The following is a 24,232-nucleotide window of genomic DNA, read 5'->3' on the forward strand; positions in this document are numbered from 1 at the left end:
TTTTCAAAAGACTAATACTGTGAAAAGTTTATTTGCATTAATTAACTCTTGTTTTCACCATCATAAGATATACATTTGCTTGTCCTTTGTGATCAGATAAAAAGACATTTTGGAATGGATAATCTCTACTGTTCTTTATGAAAGAAAAAGATAAAAGAGTTAAAAACAAAATCCAAGTGCAAAAGTTTTCAGTAGTCTTCCTACCTCCAGTGTACCCCAGCAAAATATTCACAGTTTTTAGGAAATTGATTAAATTCCAAGCTGCAATGTACCATGTTATTTCCCTACCAAGTGGTCTGTACTTAGGAAAAATCTGCAGTATATTCCTGGAAGCATACCGTATTCCCACCAAGTAAGGGAGCCCGAGCACAGTGATCACTACTGTTCACTGTTTCAAACCTCAGAATTATTGACAGGATCCTTCAATCTCTGATCAACAAGCATTCCCAAATTAATAGGGATCAACTTCTGTTCAATAAACCTAGTCTGGGTTTACCAACTCTTTCCACAAAATTCAACAGACCTGAATAAGGTAAATAATTGGTCTTTGAATTTTTAACTGTGATTATTTTTCTTCACTATAAACTGTATTTAATGAAATGTCAATATATGCAATGTAGTAATGTATCAGCATGGAAGTAGCTTTAAAGATGTTTATTATAATTTTTTTATGGTTGATGCTTTGGATTTTTAAATAAATCATCTCTTCAATAAAGGTCTCTCAACTCATTCAAATTATTTAAAATCCTGGATAAAGTTTAGACTACTGGTCACTCTAAAAAACTTGACAGATGCATTCTGACACATTTATCAGGATACATTTAAAAACATTTCTTTAGCTAAGCTCTTTAAAACAATATAACATTTTATGACTGTTATACATTATTTTCCCTAACTTACTTTCATTCAGGGACATTCAAACCATTTTGGAATAAATATGAAAATTACTAAGTGCAAATGTAAGACCATGATTTTAACACTTCGGAGATAATGAAAATCAATTCTTGTGACTTAAAAAAATAAACAGGAATTGTCAATCTTGTGTATATTTCTAGAATTAATGTGTAACAAATATATTCTGTTAGCATATAAAATGTTTTTACTTTACTCTGAAAGCATTAAGTATGGAGGGATGTCCAAAAAAATGGTGGTTGTTAAAAGTGACACGAATGCATCCATATTTCACTAAAAACAAAATAATCAGAATGATGTGCAGTTAATTAGGAAGCAAGTTTAAAAATTTGGAATTTTTTTTAAAGTGCTGAGATGTGGAAGAGGAATATCTTTAAGCATGCTAACCATACCTTATCATGAACACAAAAAGGACTTTCAAACTCAAGTTTAGGAAAAAAAAAAAAGAGAGAGGTTCTAGGAAAGGAAGATTAGTAACAAACATTTTCCATTGAAGAAAAGATTCAGGTAAAAACAAATAGCACCACAATGAATTGCACTAAGGTCCTAAGGGAGGTACCTTATTCCCTGCAGTTTGAACGCTCCTTCTGAAATGTATTGCAACATATGAATGCAACTGTTTAATGGTTACCATTTGGTTCATTCATCTACAGAAAACTGCACTCCTTCTAGTTCATTACATTGAACAAACATTCAGATTACTGAACTATACATAATGTTACATAGTTTACATTTTATGAAAACAAAGCTTGAAGGAATAGTTATAAATGTCACCTTGAATATAAGGTGACAAGTTTAAAAGGGCTTCATAAGACATTTAATTTATGTTAATGGTCCAGGAGTGTTTTAGATATAGATATAGATACATTTGTATGCATATATATTTCAACAAGAAGTGTAAAAATTTTTAAAAACAAATCACAGCACTCATAGCTGTTTTACGTAAGAAGTACTTAGGATCATTAAGGTGTCAAATGATTACGCATATAATATATATATTTTTAAAAAGACTATAAATGGCACATCAGGAAACTTGCTGAAATTCTTCTTAGAGGCGCATTATATCTTATTACTGATGTGTTGAAAGAATGTAATTCCCTTTTCTTCCCTGAAAACATTGTCCCTTCTATTTGGATTCACATCTGGGGTCTCTGCATTCTCTTGCTTTCCTTGGTTAGACGGCAACACTTTCTGTGTGAGTTACAGATCAGGAAAACGGCTTGGGTCTTCCTTGTAGTCATCGGGGATAGTAAAGATGGAGCCGTCAAATTCATCATACCGAAACTCCTGAAAAGTCACAGTGGCTGTGATGGTAGGAAACACAGGTATATCTAGAGAGGACAATCAATGATAACATTGTAAAATTAAATGTTAGTCTATTTATAGACTATTAAATACTACTCGAGATATCCATACTCCTTAAAATGTAAAAAAGCATTATTCAAGGACCAGACAAATCCCAACATATATCTAATGCTGAGTGTGTGTGTTTTAGGGAAGGGTTTCATTATTTCTGAGGAGAGAGAGAAACCAAAGGCATCAAAATTACATCAAAAATTCAAGTTCCCATTGCTTCCCAATCTACACCTATTAATTCCACCAGCCAGATCATACCTTTTTTTCTTTTTGGGATAAAGGGACAGCTACATTTGTGCTTTTTGCATTCTGTCATCGTTTCTTCAGATTATAGTGTATATATTATATGTTCTGACTCTGGTTTACTTTCATTCCAACACAAAGGAAATACATGCATCCTTTTTTGTTTTAAAACACTAGAAACAATCCATCACTTAAATATATAGAATAAAAACTGTCTCAATAGAATCTGAGTAACATTATACCACCAGAGCCTAAAATTCTTCTAAATAAAATATATTTCTGGCTAAAATTATGAGTGAAACTTGACATTAAAAATGGTCAAATAACATGGTGTGGGGGGGGGGTCACAGGGAAGACAGTGTAGCAAAGAGAAGACAAAGTAGGGACTCTGTAGCAACTTACTACACTGATGGACAGTGACTGCAATGGGATATGGGGGGGACTCAATAATAAGGGTGAATGCAGTAACCACATTGTTTTTTTTGTGAAACTTTCATAAGAGTTTATATCAATGATGCCTTAATAAAAAAATTTTCTTTAAAGAGACAAGAGAGAGCTGGCTTATCTCTGCTTAAGGTCATGTGAAGGCACAGTAAAAATATATATGTGGGTCTATGACCCAGGAAGAGATCCAGGCTCTCATTAGATACTGCATCTGCCAGGACCTTGAGCTTGAATTATCTTGCATCCAGTACTGTGAGAAATAAAAACTTGTTGTCTAAGCCATTCAAAAAAAAAAAAGGTCAAATATTTGCAACACTCTTAGTTTTATTCCTCATATAAGTTATTGGAAAGAACACAAATCATAAAACCTGGGTTCTGATTCCTACAAATCTTTTTTAATTTATGTCTCAGGGATTACATCTACAAAATAAACTCTAAAGCTTCCTTAAAACTCTGAAATGATTCTACAAAGCTAAGCCAAGTGTCTGTCTTGAATAAAGGCATGCAGTAAATTGACTGTTTCAAGTCTAGTATTTTACTGCAGAAAGTAATACTCTCATGGGGAAAAAAAATCAATCATTTGTACCTATTAAATGAAGACACTTTGTTCCTACTCAGGGATCAACAAACGACGGCCTGTTACCCTTGCTTGTTTTTGTAAGGCCTACAGGCTAAACAAAGATTTTACATTTTGTTTTCGGCTAAAAAAACACAAAATAATATTTCATGCCAATAAAATTATATGAAATTTGAACCTCAGTGTCCATAAGGAACGTTTATTAGAATACAGAATGCCCTTCATTTCCTTATGGCTGCTTTTGTTCTCTAACAAGAGTTCAGCAATTGTGACAGAAACCATATGGCCTGCAAAGCCCAAACTATTAACTATGTTTCAGAAAAAGTCTGATGACCCCTGTCTTAGGCATTGGATATACACCAATAAACAAGAGGAAAAAAAATTGTACATTAATACTGAGATTATATTCTGGTTGGGAAATACAGACAACAAATAAGTAAAAAGTTAACTGTGACTTAGTATGTAGATAAAAGCAAAACATGGCAATACGGGGTCCCAGTGTTGGGGGTAAGCGTTGTTGAACAGTGGTCAAAGGAAAAACCTCACGGAAGTGTTACTTCAGCCAAAACCTGGGACAAGAACAAACCACAGAGTTGCCTAGAGTAAGAAAATTCCAGGTAGAGGGAATAAGTACAAAAGCCCTAAAAAGAAAGTGTTTTTTTTTCTGGGAACAGTTAGGAGACGGGTGTGTCTGTAGCTGAGTGAGTGAACGTTAGATTAGCAGGAGATGAAGTCAGAGGAGAAATCGGCAGCCAGATCAAGTAGGGTTTAGGTCAAGAAAAATTATTTGGCTTTTATTCTGGATGAAATGGAAAGCCAATGGGTGGTTTTGAGCAAAGTAGTAACATGTTTTGGTTTAAGTTTAGCAGATGTAATTACAATACAATGTTGGGTGACGAGTAAAAGGGGAGGTGTTCTCCAGAAGGAGCAGCCAGACAGGCAGGAAGAACATCAAGGGAGAACTCCACCAAAGAAGTCAGGGGAAATCTGAAAAAAAACTATCATTCATTGGGACAAAGACTCCACAAAAATATAGTCAGAACTTGGAGACCTTAAGATGTGTAACAGAAAAGTATCCACTAGATTTAACAATATGAATATCAATACTATGCATAGAAAGAGTGAAAACAATAATGAGAAATTGCAGTGAGCATCTGGTTCTTTCTAATTTGGGGCTATTACAAACAAAGCTTCTATGAATGAACATTTGTGAGCAGGACTTTGTGTGGACATAATCTTTATTTTTCTGGGTAAATGCCGAGGAGTGCAACTCCTCAATCATATGGAAGTTGGGTGTTAAGTTCTTAAACTGCTAAAATTTTGTTTTCCAGAGTGGCTGTTCCATTTCACATTACCACCAGCAATGTATGAGTGATCCAGTTTCTCCACATCTGAGTAAGTATTTCGTGATGTCACAACGTTTTATTTTAGCCATTGTTAGATGTATGTATAGTGATATCTCACTGGGGTTTTAATTTGTATTTCCCTAATGGCTAAGATACTGAATATTGTTCGTGTGTTTATACATCCTCTTTGATGAAATGTCCCTTATTCTACTTATAGAATCATGTAATTTACAAATAGGGAAGGCTTTTTTTCTCCCTTTCTGCTCTGAATGCCTTTTTTTCCCCTTTTGTCCTTATTGCATGCATTATCCTTTTGATTTCTTCAGGACTTCTGGTGCTATTCTGTGTTACTCCTTACCTTATGAATTTGTGGTTTCTCATTTTTATCAGTCTTGCTATAAATTTATTTCATCAATATTTTCAAAGAACCAGCTTGCTGCCCTTTGTTTTCTATGTATTTTTTTTTTGTTTTCTTTTTCATTGATTTCTACTCTTTATTATTTCTTTCCTTCTGCTTGCTTTTGGTTTATTTTATTCTTCTTTTTCTATATTCTCGAGTAGAAGTTTAAATTGTTGCTTTGAAACTCTTTTCATAATGCATGATTTAGTGCTCTAAATTTCCCTTTCAGCTCTGCTTTATCTATATTCCACAAATTTTGATATGCTGTGACTACATTTTCATTCAGGTCATATATTATGTCTTCTGAGACTTTGCCTTTTGCCTATAAATTATTTAGAAGAATGCTCTTTAGTTTTCAAGTGTTTGGACATTCTCCTGTTATTTTCTATTATTAGTTTCCAGTTTTATTTTACTGTGATTGATTTTCAACTCTTTCACAATTATTAAGGTTTGTTTTACATTCCAGGCTATGCCCTGTCTTGGTATGTGCCATGGGCACTTGAAAAGAATGTCTATTCTGTTGATGTTGGGTAGACAGTTCTATAAATGCCACTAGGTGCTTTGGTTTATGGTGGTGTAGAATTGTCCTACATTTTTGTAGATTTTCTGTATAGATGATACATCAATTGTTGAGAGAAAAGTGAAGTCTTCAATTATAATTGTAGACCTACTTTCCTTGTTTTTGTTTCACCTATCTTGCAGTTCTCCTGTTTGATGGATATACAATAGGATGGCTATTCTTCATGGATTGACCCTTCATCATTATATAAAATGTTCCTCTCTGCCTCTGGTAGTTTTCTTTCTGAAAACTACTTTCTCTAATATTAATACAGCAAACCCTGTTCTGTTTGATTAATGTGTGGACAAATCTTTTTCCTTTCACTTTCAAATTGCTTACATCATTATATTTGAAAGGAATTTCATGAAGATAACATATAGTTGGGTCACTGTTTTTTGGATTTTTTTGTTCATTTTTTAAATTTTTATTGTAGTTGATATAAATATTATATTAGCATAAAACATAGTGACTCAACAATTATCTAGATTATTAAATGCTCACCCAAAAAAGTGTAAGACTGTCAACATACAAATACATTACAATATTATTGACTATATTCCCTATGCTGTCTTTACATGCCTATGACTAATGTATAACTGGAATTTGGTCTCTCTTTATCCTCTTCACCAACACCCTCGATGACAACCACTAGTATCTTCTCTTTTGTTTATCAGTCTATTTTTGTTTTGTTCATTTGTTTAGTTTTTTTAGATGTTTTGTTCATTTGTTTAGTTTTTTTAGACTCCACATATAAGCAAAAACATTTGTCTTTCTCTACCTGACTGATTTCACTTAGCATTAATACCCTCTAGGTTCACCCATGCTTTTGCAAATGCTAAGATTTCTTTCTTTTTTATGGCTGATAATATTCCACTGTATATATGTATCAAGTCTTCTATATTTATTCATCTACTGAAGAACACTTAGGATGTTTCCATATCTTGGTTATTGTAAATAATGCAACAATAAACATAGGAGGGCATATATATTATCAAATCAGTGATTTTATTTTCTTTGGTTGAATTCCCAGAAGTGGACCTATGCTATTTCTATTTTTAATTTTTTAAGGAACCTCAACACTGCCTTACACAGTGAAGGTAACTACAACAAAAGAGTAGGAGGGTTCCCTTTTCTCCACATCCTCACCAACACTTCTTATTTCTTGTCTTTTGGATAGAAGCCATTCTGACTGGTGTGAGGTGATATCTCATTGGAGTTTCTATTTGCATATCCCTGATGATTAGTGATGTGAAAAATATTTTCATGGGTCTATTGGCTATCTGTATGTCTTCTTTGGAAAAATGCCTCTAAAGTCTTCTGCCCATTTTTTAATTGGAATGGTTTATTTTTATTTTTTTAATTTTGGGATCATTAATGTACAATTACATGAGCAACACTGTGGTTACTAGACTCCCCCCATTGTCAAGTCTCCACCACATACACCATTACAGTCACTGTCCATCAGTGTAGTAAGATGCTATATTATCACTACTTGTCTTCTGTGTGTTGCACTGCCCTCCGCATGCCACCCCCAAACCATATGTGTTAATCGTAATGCCCCTTTTGCCCCCTTACCTCTCCTATACCACCCACCCTCCCCAGTCCCTTTCCCTTTGGTAACTGTTACTCCACTCTTGGGTTCTGTGAGTCTCCTAAAGTTTTGTTCCTTCAGTTTATTATTTGTTCTTATACCCCACAGATGAGTGAAATCATTTGGTACTTGTCTTTCTCTGCGTAGCTTATTTCATGGAGCATAATACCCTCTGGCTCCATCCATGTTGTACCAAACAGTAGGATTTGTTTTCTTCTTATGGCTGAATAATATTCCATTGTGTATATGCACCACATCTTCTTTATTCATTCATCTACTGATGGACACTTAGGTTGCTTCCATTTCTTGGCTATTGTAAATAGTGCTGCAATAAACATAGGGGTGCATCTGTCTTTTTTTCAAACTGGGTATTCCTAGGGTAAATTCCTAGGAGTGGAATTCTGGATCAAATGGTATTTCTATTTTGAGTTTTTTGAGGAACCTCCATATTGATTTCAACAATGGTTGAACTAATTTACATTCCCATCAGCAGTGTAGGAGGGTTACCCTTTCTGTACATCCTCACCAACAATTTGTTGTTGTTTGTCTTTTGGATGGTGGTGATCCTGACTGGTGTGAGGTGATATCTCATTGTGGTTTTAATTTGCATTTCTCTGATCCTATTAGCGATGTGGAGCATCTTTTCATGTGTCTGTTGGCCATCTGAATTTCTTCTTTGGAGAAGTGTCTGTCAATCCCTTATTCGGATCTGTCATTTATGAATAAATTCTCCCATACAGTAGGATGCCTTTTTGTTCTATTGGTGGTGTCCTTTGCTGTACAGAAGCTTTTTAGTTTGATATAGTCCCACTTGTTCATTTTTGCTTTTGTTTTCCTTTCCTAGGGAAGTATGTTCATGAAGAAGCTGCTCATGTTTATGTTCAAGAGATTTTTGCCTATATTTCTTTCTAAGAGTTTTAAAGTTTCATGACTTACATTGAGATCTTTGATCCATTTCGAATTTATTTTTGTGTATGGGATTAGACAATGATCCAGTTTCATTCTCTTGCATGTAGCTGTCCAGTTTTGCCAACAACAGCTGTTGAAGAGGCTGTCATTTCCCCATTGTACATCCATGGCTCGTTTATTGTATATTAATGGACCATATATGTTTGGGTTAATATCTAGAATCTCTATTCTGTTCCACTGGTCTGTGGATCTGTTCTTGTGCCAGTACCAAATTATCTTGACTAGTGTGGCTTTGTAGTAGAGCTTGAAGTTGGGAAGCGAGATTCCCTCTGCTTTATTCTTCCTTTTCAGGATTGCTTTGACTATTCAGGGTCTTTTGTGGTTCCAAATGAATTTTAGAACTATTTGTTTCAGTTCAATGAAGAATGCTATTGGTATTTTGATAGGAATTGCATTGAATCTGTAGATTGCCTTAGGCAGGATGGCCATTTTGACAATATTAACTCTTCCTACCCAAGAGCATGGGATGAATTTCCATTTGTTAGTGTCCTCTTTAATTTCTCTTAAGAGCATCTGATAGTTTTCAGGGTATAGGTCTTTCACTTCCTTGGTTAGGTTTATTCTTAGGTATTTTATTCTTTTTGATGCAATTGTGAATGGAATTGTTTTCCTGATTTCTCTTTTTGCTAGTTTGTTAGTTTATAGCAATGCAACAGATTTTCTGTGTATTAATTTTGTATCCTGCAACTTTGCTGAATTCAGATATTACTTCTAGTAGTATTGGAGTGGAGTCTTTAGGGTTTTTTATGTACAGTATCATGTCATCTGCAAATAGTTGCCAGGAGCCATGCTACTCAAGCTGTGTAGCAAAGCTCAGGCTGGAGGAAGACCCCCACAAAGCAGGGGCCTTCACAGCTGGCTCCCCCTATTACCCACCTTGATTTTGTTATTCTCCATTATACTATTGGCTTTGCTTTTGCTTGCATTTTTGCCAAAGACTAAGCTAACCTTTGATAAGCACCATGGGAAGGAGGAGAACATAAACTTCCCAAAAGCTTTTCAGGACAGTGCTCCTGAAGAATAGAACACACAGGGGCCAGATGGCGATCTTGGCATAGAATACGAAAACCTGCAGTCAGTCAAACATTGACTACCCCATCTCCACCTAAGTAGGAATGCCCCCCTTATTTGTAATGCTAGTAAAATTAGTGATGAAGAGTTACATAGGAAAATTAGAGAAATAGAGTTATAGGGGAATACTGAATAGAATAACCCTGTCTGACAATCAATCTTCTCATGTTTTCTTCCCTCTGCTACTTCTATAGCTTCTCTTCTTCCTTCGTAATTACAGCCCTTTACTAGAATTTGTGCCTCATACGTGAAATTACCAAGTACCATAATTCTTCCAAGTGGTAAAGATACCTCAAGACAAGTGCTGGGCATAGAAGCCACGGAGCATACATCTGCAAAGAAGTGAAAAACTAACCTTTTCAAAGAATATTACTTCTCTCTCACTTACCAGCTTTACATCTCCCTGTATGGCCCCAGAAGATGGCTGGATCACCAGAGACAGGTAAGATTCCTCAAGGGAGGAACAACCTAAGACAGGCACAGTCACAGGGGGGCCATCAGGTGAGAAAATGGGGGCCAATAGAGGTGAGGCTTAGAACCTCACGCCTCCCCGGCAGTTTTGAGAGAAATTGTCTACACCCGTGGATGTTTTGTAGCCCTTGTCTGGCTTGGATTAATACCTAGTCTATAGGCACAGACCTGATCATCTACACTTGCCTTCTTACAGCACTAAATCATGCTTTCTATCTTTATCTTGCATCTACCTACGATAGAATAAATATTATGAGGAGATAAAATGTACCCATTGCATTAGAAATACAGATGATGATACCTGCCTAGCTAACTGTGGTAGTGAGTGACCTGTATTTCACCCTGAGCTGATAGACTCCATAGTCACTGCTACATGCTGCATGTTTCTGTGGTCACATGCATTACTTAGAAACCACTTTGCATAGAAACAAGAAACACAATAGAGTACATGTTGCTAGGAAAAGTTTCGGTCAAGGAACAGAAAAAGATCACCTGTCTAACACTTGACCAACCATGAATAGATTAGAAAGAAAAAGAAAGAAAAAAGCTTGCCTATACCTATTAATCAACTGCCTATACCAATTAATCAACAGAACAATAAAAAATAATCATAGCCTTGTGCAAAATGGTATAAATAAAGCTGTCATCGGCACTTTGTCGAGAGACCACCTCTATCTGACTCTGTGTCCTGTCTCTCCGTGCACCGACTCCGTCTCATTCTTTTGGGCTTCACACCCCGCCGCTGGAGCTGGACTCTGGCAAATAGTGACTGTTTGACTTCCTCCTTACCAATCAGATGCCTTTTATTTCTTTGTTTTGCCTGATTGCCGTGGCTAGGACCTCCAGAACTATGCTGAATAAAAGTGGGGAGAGTGAGCATCCCTGCCTTTTTCCCGATCTTAGAGGAAAAGCTTTCAGCTTCTCGTTGTTCAATATGATGTTGGCTGTGGGTTTATCATATATGACCTTTATTATGTTGAGGCACTTGCCCTCTATACCCATTTTGTTGAGAGTTTTTATCATGAATGGATGTTGAATTTTATCGAATGCTTTTTCAGCATCTATGGAGATGATCGTGTGGTTTTTGTCCTTTTTGTTGACGTGGTGGATGACGTTGATGGATTTTCGAATGTTGTACCACCCTTGCATCTCTGAGATGAATCCCACTTGATCATGGTGTATGATTCTCTTGATGTAGTTTTGAATTCCATTTGCTAATATTTTGTTGAGTAATTTTGCATATATGTTCATCAGGGATATTGGTCTGTAATTTTCTTTTTTTGTGGTGTCTTTGCCTGGTTTTGGTATGAAGAGTGATGCTGGCTTCATAGAGTAAGTTTGGAAGTATTCCATCCTCTTCTATTTTTTGGAAAACTTTAATGAGAATGGGTATTACATCTTCTCTTGAATGTCTGATAAAATTCAGCGGTAAATCCATCTGGCCCAGGGGTTTTGTTCTCGGGTAGTTTTTTGATTGCCAATTCAATTTCATTGCTGGTAATTGGTCTGTTTAGATTTTCTGTTTCTTCCTTGGTCAGTCTTGGAAGGTTGTATTTTTCTTGAAATTTATTCATATCTTCTAGGTTGACAGTTTTTAGCATATAGTTTTTCATAGCATTCTCTAATAATTCTTTGTATTTCTGTGGTGTCCATAGTGATTTTTCCTTTCTCATTTCTGTTTCCGTTTATGTGTGTAGATTCTCTTTTTCTCATAATAAGTCTGGATAGGGGTTTATTTATTTTGTTTATTTTCTCAAAGAACCAGCTCTTGGTTTCATTGATTTTTTCTATTGTTTTATTCTTCTTAATTTTATTGAACTATTCTCTGATCTTTATTGTGTCTCTCCTTCTGATTTTAGATTCATTTGTTCCTCTTTTTCCAGTTTCAATAATTGTGAATACAGTCTATTCATTTGTGATTATTCTTCCTTGTTTAAACAGGCCTGGATTGCTGTATACTTTCCTCTTAAGACTGCTTTCAGTGCATCCCACAGAAGTTGGGGCATTGTGCTGTTGTTGTCATTAGTCTCCATATATTGCTTGATCTGTTTTAATTCGGTCATTGATTCATTGATTATTTGGGAGCATGCTGTTAAGTAAGCCTCCATGTGTTTGAGAGCCTTTTTTATTTTCTTTGTACAATTGATTTCTAGTTTTATACCTTTGTGGTCTGAGAAGTTGGTTGGTAGAATTTCAATCTTTTTGAATTTACTGAGGCTCTTTTTGTGGTCTAGTATATGGTTTATTCTGGAAAATGTTCCATGTGCACTTTAGAAGAATGTGTATCCTGCTGCTTTTGGGTGTAGAGTTCTGTAGATATCTGTTAGGTCCATCTGTTCTAGTGTGTTGTTCAGTGCCTCTGTGTCCTTACTTATTTTCTGTCTGGTTGATCTGTCCTTTGGAGTGAGTGGTGTGTTGAAGTCTCCTAAAATGAATGCATTACATTCTACTTCCTCCTTTAATTCCGTTAGTATTTGTTTCACATATGTTGGTGCTACTGTGTTGGGTGAATATATATTTATAATGGTTATATCCTCTTGTTGGACTGCCCCCTTTATCGTTATGTAATGTCCTTCTTTATCTCCTGTTACTTTCTTTGTTTTGAAGTCTATTTTGTCTGATACTAGTGCTGCAACACCTTCTTTTTTCTCCCCACTGTTTGAATGAATTATTTTTTTCCACTCCTTCACTGTTAAGTCTGTGTATGTCCTTGAGTTTGACATGAGTCTCTTGTAAGCAACATATAGATGGCTCTTGCTTTTTTATCCATTCTATTACTCTGTGTCTTTTGATTAGTGCATTCAGTCCAACTACATTTAGGGTGATTATCGATAGATATGTACTTATTACCATTACAGGCTTTAGATTTGTGGTTACCAAAGGTTCAAGGGCAGCTTTTTTACTATCTAACTGTGTAACTTTAACTCACTTATTATGCTATTATAAACACTCACTTATTATGCTATTATAAAAAGTCTGATTATTTCTCTCCCTTCTTATTCTTTCTCCTCCACTGTTTATATATTAGGGGTTTTATTCTATACTCTTTTGTGTTTCCCTTGACTGCTTTTGTGGACAGCTGATTTTATTTTTTGCCTTTAGTTAGTATTTGGTTGACCTGCTTTCTTTGCTCTGATTTTATTTTCTCTGGTGACATTTATTTAGCCTTAGGGAGTACTTCCATCTAGAGTAGTCCCTTTAAAATGCCCTGTAGAGGTGGTTTTGGGAGCAAATTTCCTCAACTTTTGCTTATCTGGAAATTGTTTAATCCCTCCTTCATATTTACATGATAATCTTGCTGGATACAGTATTCTTGTTTCAAGGCCCTTCTATTTCATTGCATTAAATATATCATGCCATTCTCTTCTGGCCTATAAGGTTTCTGTTGAGAAGTCTGATGATAGCGTGATGAATTTTTCTTTGTAGGTGATCTTTTTTCTCTGTCTGACTGCCTTTAATACTCTGTTCTTGTCTTTAATCTTTGCCATTTTAATTATTATATATCTTGGTATTGTGCTCCTTGGGTCCCTATGTTGGGAGATCTGTGGGCTTCCATGGTCTGAGAGACTATTTCCTTCCCCACCCTGGGGAAGTTTTCAGCAATTATTTCTTCAAAGACACTTTCTATCCCTTTTTCTCTCTTTTCTTCTTCTGGTACCCCTATTATGTGAATATTGTTCCGTTTGGATTGTTCACACAGTTCTCTTAATATTCTTTCATTCCTGGAGATCCTTTCTCTCTCTCTGCCTCAGCTTCTCTGTATTCCTGTTCTCTGATTTCTATTCCGTTAACAATCTCTTGCACCTCATCCAGTCTGCTCTTAAGTCCTTCCATTGATTGTTTCATTTCTGTTATCTCCCTCTGGACTTCATTCCCTTAGCTCTTGCATATTTCTCTGCAGCTCAGCATGGCTATGACTTTTATTTTGAATTCTTTTTCAGGAAGATTGGTTATATCTATCTTGCCAGGCCCTCTCTCTGGTGTTGTTTGATTGATTTTGGACTGGACCAGGTTCTTCTGCCTTAATATGGCAATAGAAGTGATCGCTGGCAAGTGGCGCATGTGTCAGCTGGGAGAACAAAGTCCCTTCCTGCTTGCTGGTCACCTTGCCCTTCTCCACTGCCTGTGCCAGTTACCTGCACAAAGGGAGCAGTCTCTGGGTTAATCCCCTGAGCTGCCATGGGCGGAGTGGCCCTTGGGATAGCCTAGGGCACTGCCGGTATTTGCAGGTGTGTGGCACGTGTTCTCCTCCATGAACAGCGCCCCTTCGTGCCTTCTGGACTTTGCCACAGCTTCTTCTGCCTGTCCCGCACAGCTGCGTGCTGGTGGCAGCCTCTGGGTCTGGCTCAGTTAGCTGCGTGCTGGTAGAAGTCTGTGTGTGGTTGTTGCTGGCAGGGCTGTTCCCTGGCTGGTCTGCATCAATGGTGGGTCAGCAGGTTTGCTTGCAGTGCTGGTGGGAGGGAATGAACGGCAGGCTGCTTATTGCTGTGAGGGGCTTCAGTTGTGTCGCCACCCAGGGGATTAGGGTGCCTGAAGTTCCTTAAGATTCCCAGCCTGCTGAGCCGAGTGAGCCCGGATGATTTTGTCCACCTGTTAAGCCCTTGTCCCTTTAAGATACTTAAGGCGCCCACTTTTCTTTTGTCCCAGGGGAACTGGCTGTGGGGACCTGCTCGCAGTCTCCATCTCAGATTTTACTTTTCCATTTCTCTAATATCCAGTACACCATGCAATGTGTGTCTGTGCTCCCGGTGCAGATTACTAGGACTCATTATTTAGCAGTCCTGTGCTTCCACTCCCTCCTCACTCTGCTTCTTTTCCTCCCACAGTGTGCTGGGATCGGGGGAGTGTTCGGATCCCACCAGGTCACAGCTTTGTATTACCCTTTTTGTGAGACACTGAGTTCTCACAGATGTAGAGGTTGCCTGGCTGTTGTACTGTATCTTCTGGTCTCTCTTTTAGAAATAGTTGTATTTGCTGTATTTTCTATATATATGGTTTTGGGAGATTTATTCTGCCCTACTCATGCTGCCATCTTGAGTGCCTCCTCGGGTTATTTGTTTTTATGGTGTTGAGTTAGATTGAGTTCTTTATATACTTTAGATATCAGTGCAAATATACTTTCCCACTTAGTAGTTTACCTTTCCATTTTATTGATGGGTTTCTTTTGCTGGCAAAAACTTTTTAGTTTGAAGTAGTCCTACTTGTTTTTGTTTTTGTTTCCCTTTCCCAGAAAAACATATCCAGAAATAATTACTAATGCTGATGTTCAAGAGATTACTGCCTCTATTTTCTAGGAGTTTTATTGTTTCAAATCTCACATTTAGGTCTTTAATTCATTTTGAATTCATTTTTGTGCATGGCATAAGACAGATCCAGTTTCATTCTCTTGTATGCAGCTGTTCAGTTTTCCTAACACCATTTATTGAAGAGGCTGTCTTTTCCTCATTGGATATTATCGCTTCCTTTGTCATATATTAATTGAACATACATACATGATTTTTATTTCTGGGCTCTCTGTTCAGTTCCATTGATCCATGTATCTACTCTTGTGCCAGTACCATACTGTTTTAATCACCATAGCTTTATAGTACAGCTTGAAATCAGGGAGTTGAGATTCCCAGCTTTGTTCTTCTTTCTCAAGATTGTGTTGGCTGTTTCAGATCTTTTGTGGTTCCATATGAATTTTAGGAATATTTGCTCTAGTTCAGTGAAAAATGCCATTGGTATTTTGATAGTGATTGCACTGAATTTTTAGATAGCTTTGTGTAGTATGGTCATTTTGACAATATTAATTCTTCCTATCCATTAATTGGAATGGCTTTCCATTTATTTGTGGGTGAATTCCTTTCATCAATGTTTTTAGTTTTGAGAGTGCAAGTAGAAATTCAACAGATTTCTGTGTATTGATTCTGTATCTTGAAACTTTATGGAATTCACTTATTCTAAGTTTTTTGGTGGAGTCTTTAGGATTTTCTATATATAGTATCATGTCATTTTCAAATAGTGACAGTTTCACTTCTTTCTTTCCTATATACATACTTTTTATTTCTTTTTCTTGCCTAATTGCTATGGCTAGGACATCCAGTACTAGCCATAGTGGTGAAAGTGGGCATCCTTACCTTGTTTCTGCTCTTAGGGGAAATGCTTTCAGCTTTTCACCATTGAGTATGAGTATTCATCCTGCATATGTCTTTAGGTCTGAAATGAGTCTACTGTAGGCAGCATATAGATGGGACTTGTTTCTTTATCCATTCACCCTGTGTTTTTTGATTGATGCATTTAGCCCATTTTACATTTAAAGTATGTATTTACAGGTATGTATGTACTGCCATTTTGTTAATTGTTTTCTGGTTGAGTTTATAGTTCTCTTTCCTTTCTTTCCTCTCTTGTTCTGTTCCCTTATGATTTGATGATTTCCTTTAGTGTTACACTTGGATTCCTTTCTCTTATTTTTTTTGTATCTACTACAGTTTATGTCTGCAGTTACCATAGGTTCACATATAGCTTTCTGTGTATATAAGGTCTTCTTATGTATATAAGATCTATGTTAGGTTGAGTCAATTTTGAACATAATCTAAAAGTACTAATTTATCCTTATTCCTCTCACACATTTTATGTATATGATGTCATAATTTACACCTTTTTATTTTGTGTATCCCTTGACTAATTTTGTGTAAAGTTTATTTTGCTATTTTGTCTTTTGAACTTTATACTTGCTTTATAAGTGACCGGTTTACCACCTTTACTGGTTTGTTTTCATTGATGAAAACATTTAAACTTGAAAAGCATCTCCATCTAAAGAAGTCATTTTGACATACCCTGTAAGGCCAGTTTGTGGTAATGTATTGTCTTTACATTTGTTTATCTGAAAAACTTTTAATCTCTTTTTCAATCCTGAATGATAACTGTGCTGGGTAAAGTATTCTTGGTTGTAGATTCTTACCTTTAAGCACTTAGAATATTTCATGTCCTTCCTTATAGCCTGTAAAATTTCTGCTGAAAAATATGCTGATAGCCTTATGGAGTTTCTCTTGTGTTAACTGTCTGCCTTTCTCTTGCTGCTTTTAAGATTCTCTCTTTACCTTTAGAGAGAGAGACCTCCTTGGGTTCATCTTGTTAGGAGCTCTCTGTAACCCAGGATCTGGATGCCTGTTTCCTTCCCCAACTTCAGCTATAATTTCTTCAAACGTTCTACCCCTTTATCACTCTTTTCCTTCTGGGACCCATTCATGTGAATATTTTTTCATTTAGAGTTGCCCTATAGGCTTCTTAACACTTTTAGGAATTTTCTCTCTGTCCTCAGTGTGGACACTTTCTACTACCTTGTCTTCCCACTTGCTAATCTGTTCCTCTATAACCTCTATCCTACTGTTCATTGACTCAGTTGTATTTTTCACTTCAGTTATTGTATGTTTCAGATGACTGGTTCTTTTACTGTTTTTTGTCTCCTTGTTGAAATTCTCACTGACATCATCAATCCTTTTCCCATTCAGTGAGCATCTTTATTACCACTACTTTGAATTCATCAGGTAGACTGCTTATCTCCATTTCATTTAGCACTTTTTCTGGTGTTTCATTGTTCCTTTCCTTAGAACATATTCTCCTGACTTCCCATTTTGTCTGCAACTTTGTGTTTCTTCCTTTGTATTACATAGATCAACTATGCCTCCCGATCTTGAAAGTAGTGGCTTCATGTAGTAGGCATCCTATGGTGCCTAGAAGTGCAAATCTAGGCATCATCTGAACCAGGTGCTCCAGGGGTGTCCCTTGTTGTGGCTGAGACTTGACAGCTGTTGGTGGGGCCCATCCTCTGCCTATCTGCCATCAACAGCAGGTTCCCACTATCCTGTTTCAGTATGTGATGCTAGGCTGCTCTGCTGTGATGTGCTATAGGTGTGGCCACCCACAGCCTAGTTGTTAGCAGTGGTGATCCCCATTGTTATACCTTAGTGTATCCCACTGGACCACCACTACTTTGCAATGGCAGATGTAACTATCACAGGGCTGGGTGTGTTGGGTGTGGCAGGTCTGCAGGGCAATGTGGGCTGAACAAGTGGGGTATATGGAGTTTTAGAGATGGCTCCTGCAAGTGTACGGCCAGCTATGCTGAGGGAGGGCTGGAAAATTGACATCTGCCACCCTTTCTCCTTCCAAGAGAGGTCCCTCAGATCTCTGCCCCTCCAGCACACTTACCAAAGTTAGCATATCTTTCAAACTGCTGCCTCTGTATTAGGTTTCAGAGGGATGAACAGAGCATGCCAGTCCTCTGCAGGCAGAGACTTGGACCCCTACAACCCTCCAACTCTCCCCAGTATCCAGCCCCATTAATCTTCAAAGCCCAATGCTATGGGGACTAGTCTTCTTAGAGCAGATCCCCAGGGCCAGTTGTACAAAGTTCCTGAGAATTTTTCTCCTCCCCATTTTGTTCTTCTCTCCATCCATCCTGCTTGTGGGTTGGGATGGGGATAGTGTCAGATCTCAACTGATTGTGGCTCTGCTCCTGCCTTAGTCTTCCCTTTTTTTGCCATGTAGAGAAGGTCTGCTCTGCCAGTCTTCAGATCATTTTCAGAGTTAGTTGTATTAGATATAGTTGCTTCTTTGGTGTGTACAAAGGAGGAGGTTATACAGTATTCTCCTCTTTTGCAATCTTCCTGATCATTATTAGGTCGTATTTTTTTAAATTAAGGTATCACTGACATATAATCTTATGAAGGTTTCACATGAGCAACACTGTGGTTTCAACATTCACCAATATTATCAAGTCCCTTTCCCACCACACTGCAATTACTGTCCATCAGCAGAGTAAGATGCTATAGTCATTACTTGTCTTCTCTGTGCTGTACTGCCTTCCCCTTGACCTACCTATATTGTGAGTGCTAACTATAGTGCTCCTTAATCCCCTTCTTCCTCCCTCCCACCCACCCTCCTCAACACCTTTGGTAACCACTAGTCCCTTCTTGGAGTCTGTGAGTCTGCTGCTGTTTTGTTTCAGGTCATATTTTTTAATCCATGTTTTTGCCAATCTCTATCTTTTAAATGGTCTATTTAGACTATTTTCATTTATTGTAATTATTTTGTATTAAGACTTAAGTCTGCCATTTTATTTTTGGTTTTTGTTAGTTGTCTCTTTTATTTTGCTTTCCTAATGGTTACTAGACTATTTTTTAGAACTTCATTTTTATTCATCTATAGTGTTTTTTAGTATCTCTCTTCTTATGGCTACTCTGCTGTGAATATATGGTATATTTAACTAATTTATCATATTCTTATAGTATCATCATTCCAGCATTTCAAGGGAAATAGGGAAAAAAAACTTGTCTCCCTTTATATCCCTTCATCTTCCCCCATTTATAGTATAATTGTAAATACAAAGTAGGAATAGAGGGATAAAAGTAGACTTTTAAGTAACTTGGCTATGAAAAGCAAAGATTAAAGGTAAGTGCTGAGTAGCATGGACTTAAAGGGATTATTTTATTTGGTTGGTTGAATTTTAAAAGGAGAAAGAGCTGAACAAAACCTAACAGCTAAGAGGAAAAAGGCAGTATAGAAGGAAGTTGCAAGGTAAACTAGTAATATGAAGAGACTAATATAGAGTAATCTATTTTAAAGAGCTGGAGAACAGATCCTACTACAAATGGAGAGATTATTCAAGCTAAGAAGAGGAGTACTTCTTCCACTGAGATAGGAATAATGGGGAAAGATGGGCCTTGGGGCAGTCTATATGGGGGTTGGGAGTAATGAGGAATGTCTTATGTCTAATATTTTTTTTTGTAATTAAAGAAGCAAAAATCATCTGCTTAGACTGTGGGAAGTAGTGAGAGAGAACAGGAATTGGTGAAAGAGTTTCAAATTCAGCCTTGAGCAGAACGGGAGAAAAAGAAAATCAGAGAAAAAGTCATTCATAATTAGCATTTAAAGCTCTGATTCTAAAAACATGTAATTGTTTTAACAAAAATATTAATTTTTAAAAAGTTTCCCCTCAATTGTACTTTTAGCTTGAACACACACACAGAAATAGTGGATTAAACCGATCCAGGACTGGAGTTTAACAGGGTCACTTCAAAAAAAGGGTAAAGAAGTAAGAAAAAAACAGGTAAGCAAATTCCCAATAACTCTAAGTATACAAGAAAAAGATTATCAACCTCTTCTAAGAATGTGGTTCTACATCAGAGAAATGCCTGCAAGGAAGTACTGAAGACTGTTTTCTTTCCATTTAATCAAAATGTTTCTTTTGCATAAACATCTATACACTGTATTGTGGGGGTTGATTTGGGACTTAAATACATGATAATACAGGGATAGTTTGGAATTCTCACGTATTCATTCCAGGTATCCTCTGTTCTAGTTTGTCTCTCTGCCTCTTAAATACAATACCTAGAGGAATCCCAATGCTTGAACAATTTTATGACTATTGAAAATTAGAGTGGGATTTTAAGCTTCTGCAGAAATGCTAACATAATGGTCCTTTATTCACAGCTCTAACACACATCTTGATTGCTTTCGTTTTCTAACCATGTCTGCCTAGGATCCTATTACTGATTTGTTCAAGTAGACATTGGGTTCTCAGTGCTTTTTCATTACAAAAGGAATCTAGAGTGGCATTTTGAAAACATGTTTTAAAATCCATTTTAATCCACAAAATGCTTATTTCCAAATTTGAAAATTTGAGAAGATCAGGTTTAATTTTTAGCAATGTATAAAATCATTATTTCTGGAGTAAGCATTTTGGCTAGTTATTCTGAAATGTGGTTTCAGTAATATTGAATGAAACAAGGTAAAATATATCAGGAATTATATAAAGGCTATATTTACTATATTTTTCTCCCATACCAAAATGTAATCACAAGTAGGCAGGGACTTTTGCTGTCTCTCAATTCTAGAAAAGTGTCTGACACATAGCAAACAGTGATAAACTATCTCTTGGCTGGATCAATGTATGGTAAGGCTCTCCTGAAGCTTAAATTAATGCTAAATCTAAGCCTAAGTACCTAAAGAACCTTTTAATAGTCTCTTCTTTCCAGTTTCCTCATATAATTACAAAGATAAGTATTTATGGAAATTAGAGTTTCTGTGTCTAAATATCACTGCTTAATTAAGCTAAAATTAAGTTTAAACATTTAAGATTGAAAACTAAAATGTATGAGTATTACTTTATCCATGAATAATGACTGTTGATTCCAAAAACATTCTCACTGTTCAAAAACTCAAGAGTATGCTGAAAGTGTGGGTAAAATCCAATCTCTCTATTTCACATTACATATAAAACATTATCACAATGCATAAGTTCACCCACACCCTCTTGTATGAAATATCTGCAAATCCCTTACATTTAATTTAAATCAAGTAGAATTAGAAATTTCATCAGACATTTAACAGATTTGACAAAACATGACTATCGGTGCATGTAATTACAGAAAAACTTTAAAAATATGAAGAACGAGGAAATACATTTTCCTTCAAAACATAGGTATTTCTTATTAAATGTTAGTAAACAAGCTTATATTTCTAACAGGCACTAAACTTACATGTAAATTTTTCTCTTACCTAGTTTTACAGGAAAGCCTGGAGGAAGCTTCATCTGAACAAATTCTCTAAGCTTGTTAAAGTGCTTGAAAGGGGCTATTACTTCCAAAACATTCAATAATCTAAAAAATGGAAGGAGAAAAAATGTTTTCATTTTTCAAATTGATTTCTTTGTGTTCTGTTGTTTTATAACTACATGCTTCAGAGTTACCAACTTCTAAATATGAAGAATGAGGAAATGATACTTCCTTCTTCCTTCCTGTTATTTTATTATTCTTTTTAGTATATCAGAATTTGTAATTTTTACATTTGATTGTACAGCCATGATTTCCAGTTATTTGATTTTAAGTCTCTATTTAAATGGACTCAAGGCTTGCATCCATGTTCTTCCTCAAGTCTACACATTCCTGAGTACTGGCCTCACTGGCCAGCTGAATTTCACCATCAATGTTTTGTAGGTGAAGGGCTTTTATGTGCTTAGTATTCCTCGATCTGATAAAAGAATGTTTCTTTTTTGCATACTTAAAGGAAAATTTTGGCTATCATAAAATTTCAGTTTATACTTCTTTTTCTCTGAAGTACAATTTCATGATGTCTATAGCATTCACCATTACACTAGTCATAATACTATAACCCTTTTCATCTTTTTGATTGTATGGATTTTATTTCCAATTAGCATTATTGATCTTTCAAAAAGGGCCATGGCCACTCTATTTCTTTATTCTTAAATTATCCTTATGATGAACCATGTTTGTCCTCTATAAATGTTACTACCCAAATTTCTTTAGCCCCTTCTTTCACTGTATTTACTGTGAGCTTTCAAAATTTAATTTTCAGCCTCATTTATTCTATTCATTGCTTTTAATGTATTTGTTTTGTAATAGTGCTATTTGATGCTTTATTTCCTTAGCTTTACAATCTCCTTTTCATTTCATTCAACTGTCTTATCATTTCATCTTAGTGTGGTATAGGTATATGTCTACCGATTTTCACTTTTTTTAATGTTTTTCTGTAGCATTTACAAGGAATTTTCTTCTGTTCTTTGACCTATGTTTTATTCTAGAATGAGCTCTTTGGCTTTCACATGCTATATTCCTTATTTACTTTTTTGGGGGGGAATGGTTATAACTACCACATTTTACAAATTCTAATATACCCATTTTTTAAAATATTAACATCTCTAAAGTTGGAATAACTCCTAAAATTGGTAGCATTTTCTCATTAATCAGATTTTTCTTCATTATTAGAATATAAAATTTGTGCATCTTTGAGCCAATTAAGTCCAAGATATAATGATTTATGCAGATTTGCATGTATAGCTAAGTCCCTTCCCACAGCTTTTGAGAACTATCCATCTCCTTCTCTGATCTATATCTGGAGGGGAGTATAGACCATTCTATCTACTTTTCTAAAATTCAGCTATTGAGTAGTATGAGACATATATAAACTTTGCAGAAAAATATGGGTTCTGCTCTCTTCTATGAGAATATTTTTTACCATATTAGGCCAGATTAGAAGGGAAAGGAACTAGGAAGGGGAAATGACCTGGGCTCCAATTCAGCCCCTACTCTGAGAGAAGCCTGAAGTTACAGTTCTGCCAGAGTTTGCTCTGGGCTAAAATCCAGTCTCCCCATTTCACATTAAAAACATTACCACAATGCATCATAAGTTCACCCACACCCTCTTGTATGAAATATTTGCATATCCCTTACATTTAATTTAAATCAAGTAGTATTAGAACTCTCATTAGACACTTTCTATATCTGCCAAAGCATGAATATCAGTTCATGTAAGTACAGAAAAACTATAAAAATATAAACAACTAGGAAATCCATTTTCCTTCAAAAAATACATATTTCTTATTAAATGTTAGTAAACAAGCTCATATTTCTAATAGACACTGAAATTACTTCCTGGTCCACCCATCTCTCCAAATAGGATTCTTTTAAATTATGTATTCAAGATGTCATTGCATTATTGTTGATAATGGTGACAAACCATAAACAAAATGTTCATCAGAAGGGGAACAGTAAAATAAGTGACAGTACATTGTTATCAAGGAAGAAGAAAAAAAGAGACAAAAATGTAGTTATTATAAGAACTCTAAGATACACTCATTCTTAAAAGAAAAAAATGAACTCACAGAACAAAATACAGACTATTACCCTAATTTTACAAAAAATGCAAAAACACAAAAAAACTCTAGAGAAAAATAAACTACTTATTTGCTATTAGTAAGGTAATAAATTGTCTTTTGTAATCTATAAACTTTCATGCTATTAAGATTTTTTATAATAAACATGTTTTCATGTTATTATTTTATTTCTTTTTTACATTTCCACGTTTTATTTATTTATTTATTTTTTTGTAGATAATTATTTTTTATTGAAGGGTAGTTGACACACAGTATTACATTAGTTTCAGGTGTACAACACAGTGATTCAACATTTATATACATGATAATTCTAGGTACCAGCTATCACCATACCAAGTTGTTACAATATTTTGACTATATTCCTTATGCTATACATTCCATCCCAGTTACTTATTTATTTTACAATTGGAAGTGTGTACTTTTTTTTTTTTTTTTTTTTTTTTGTGAGGGCATCTCTCATATTTATTGATCAAATGGTTAACAACAATAAAATTCTGTATAGGGGAGTCAATGCTCAATGCACAATCATTAATCCACCCCAAGCCTAATTTTTGTCAGTCTCCAATCTTCTGAAGCATAACAAACAAGTTCTTACATGGAGAACAAATTCTTACA

At 35.8% G+C, this 24,232-nt stretch overlaps 1 protein-coding gene across 3 annotated transcripts in view; it reads right to left on the reverse strand.

Moving 5' to 3' along the window:
- ANKRD13C (ankyrin repeat domain 13C) overlaps positions 1–24,232 on the reverse strand; it is a 129,688-nt gene continuing 105,456 nt past the window's right edge. For all 3 annotated transcript variants that reach the window (XM_036890194.2, XM_057500319.1, XM_036890193.2), the window contains 2 exons: positions 21,484–21,584; positions 1–2,243 (listed from right to left, as the gene is read on the reverse strand). In XM_036890194.2, the coding sequence (XP_036746089.1) occupies positions 2,113–2,243; positions 21,484–21,584 (232 nt within the window). In that variant the 3' untranslated portion in view covers positions 1–2,112. The remainder of the gene's footprint in view (positions 2,244–21,483; positions 21,585–24,232) is intronic.

Source organism: Manis pentadactyla, chromosome 4 (assembly GCF_030020395.1).
Source record: "Manis pentadactyla isolate mManPen7 chromosome 4, mManPen7.hap1, whole genome shotgun sequence".
Taxonomy (NCBI): Eukaryota; Metazoa; Chordata; class Mammalia; order Pholidota; family Manidae; genus Manis; species Manis pentadactyla.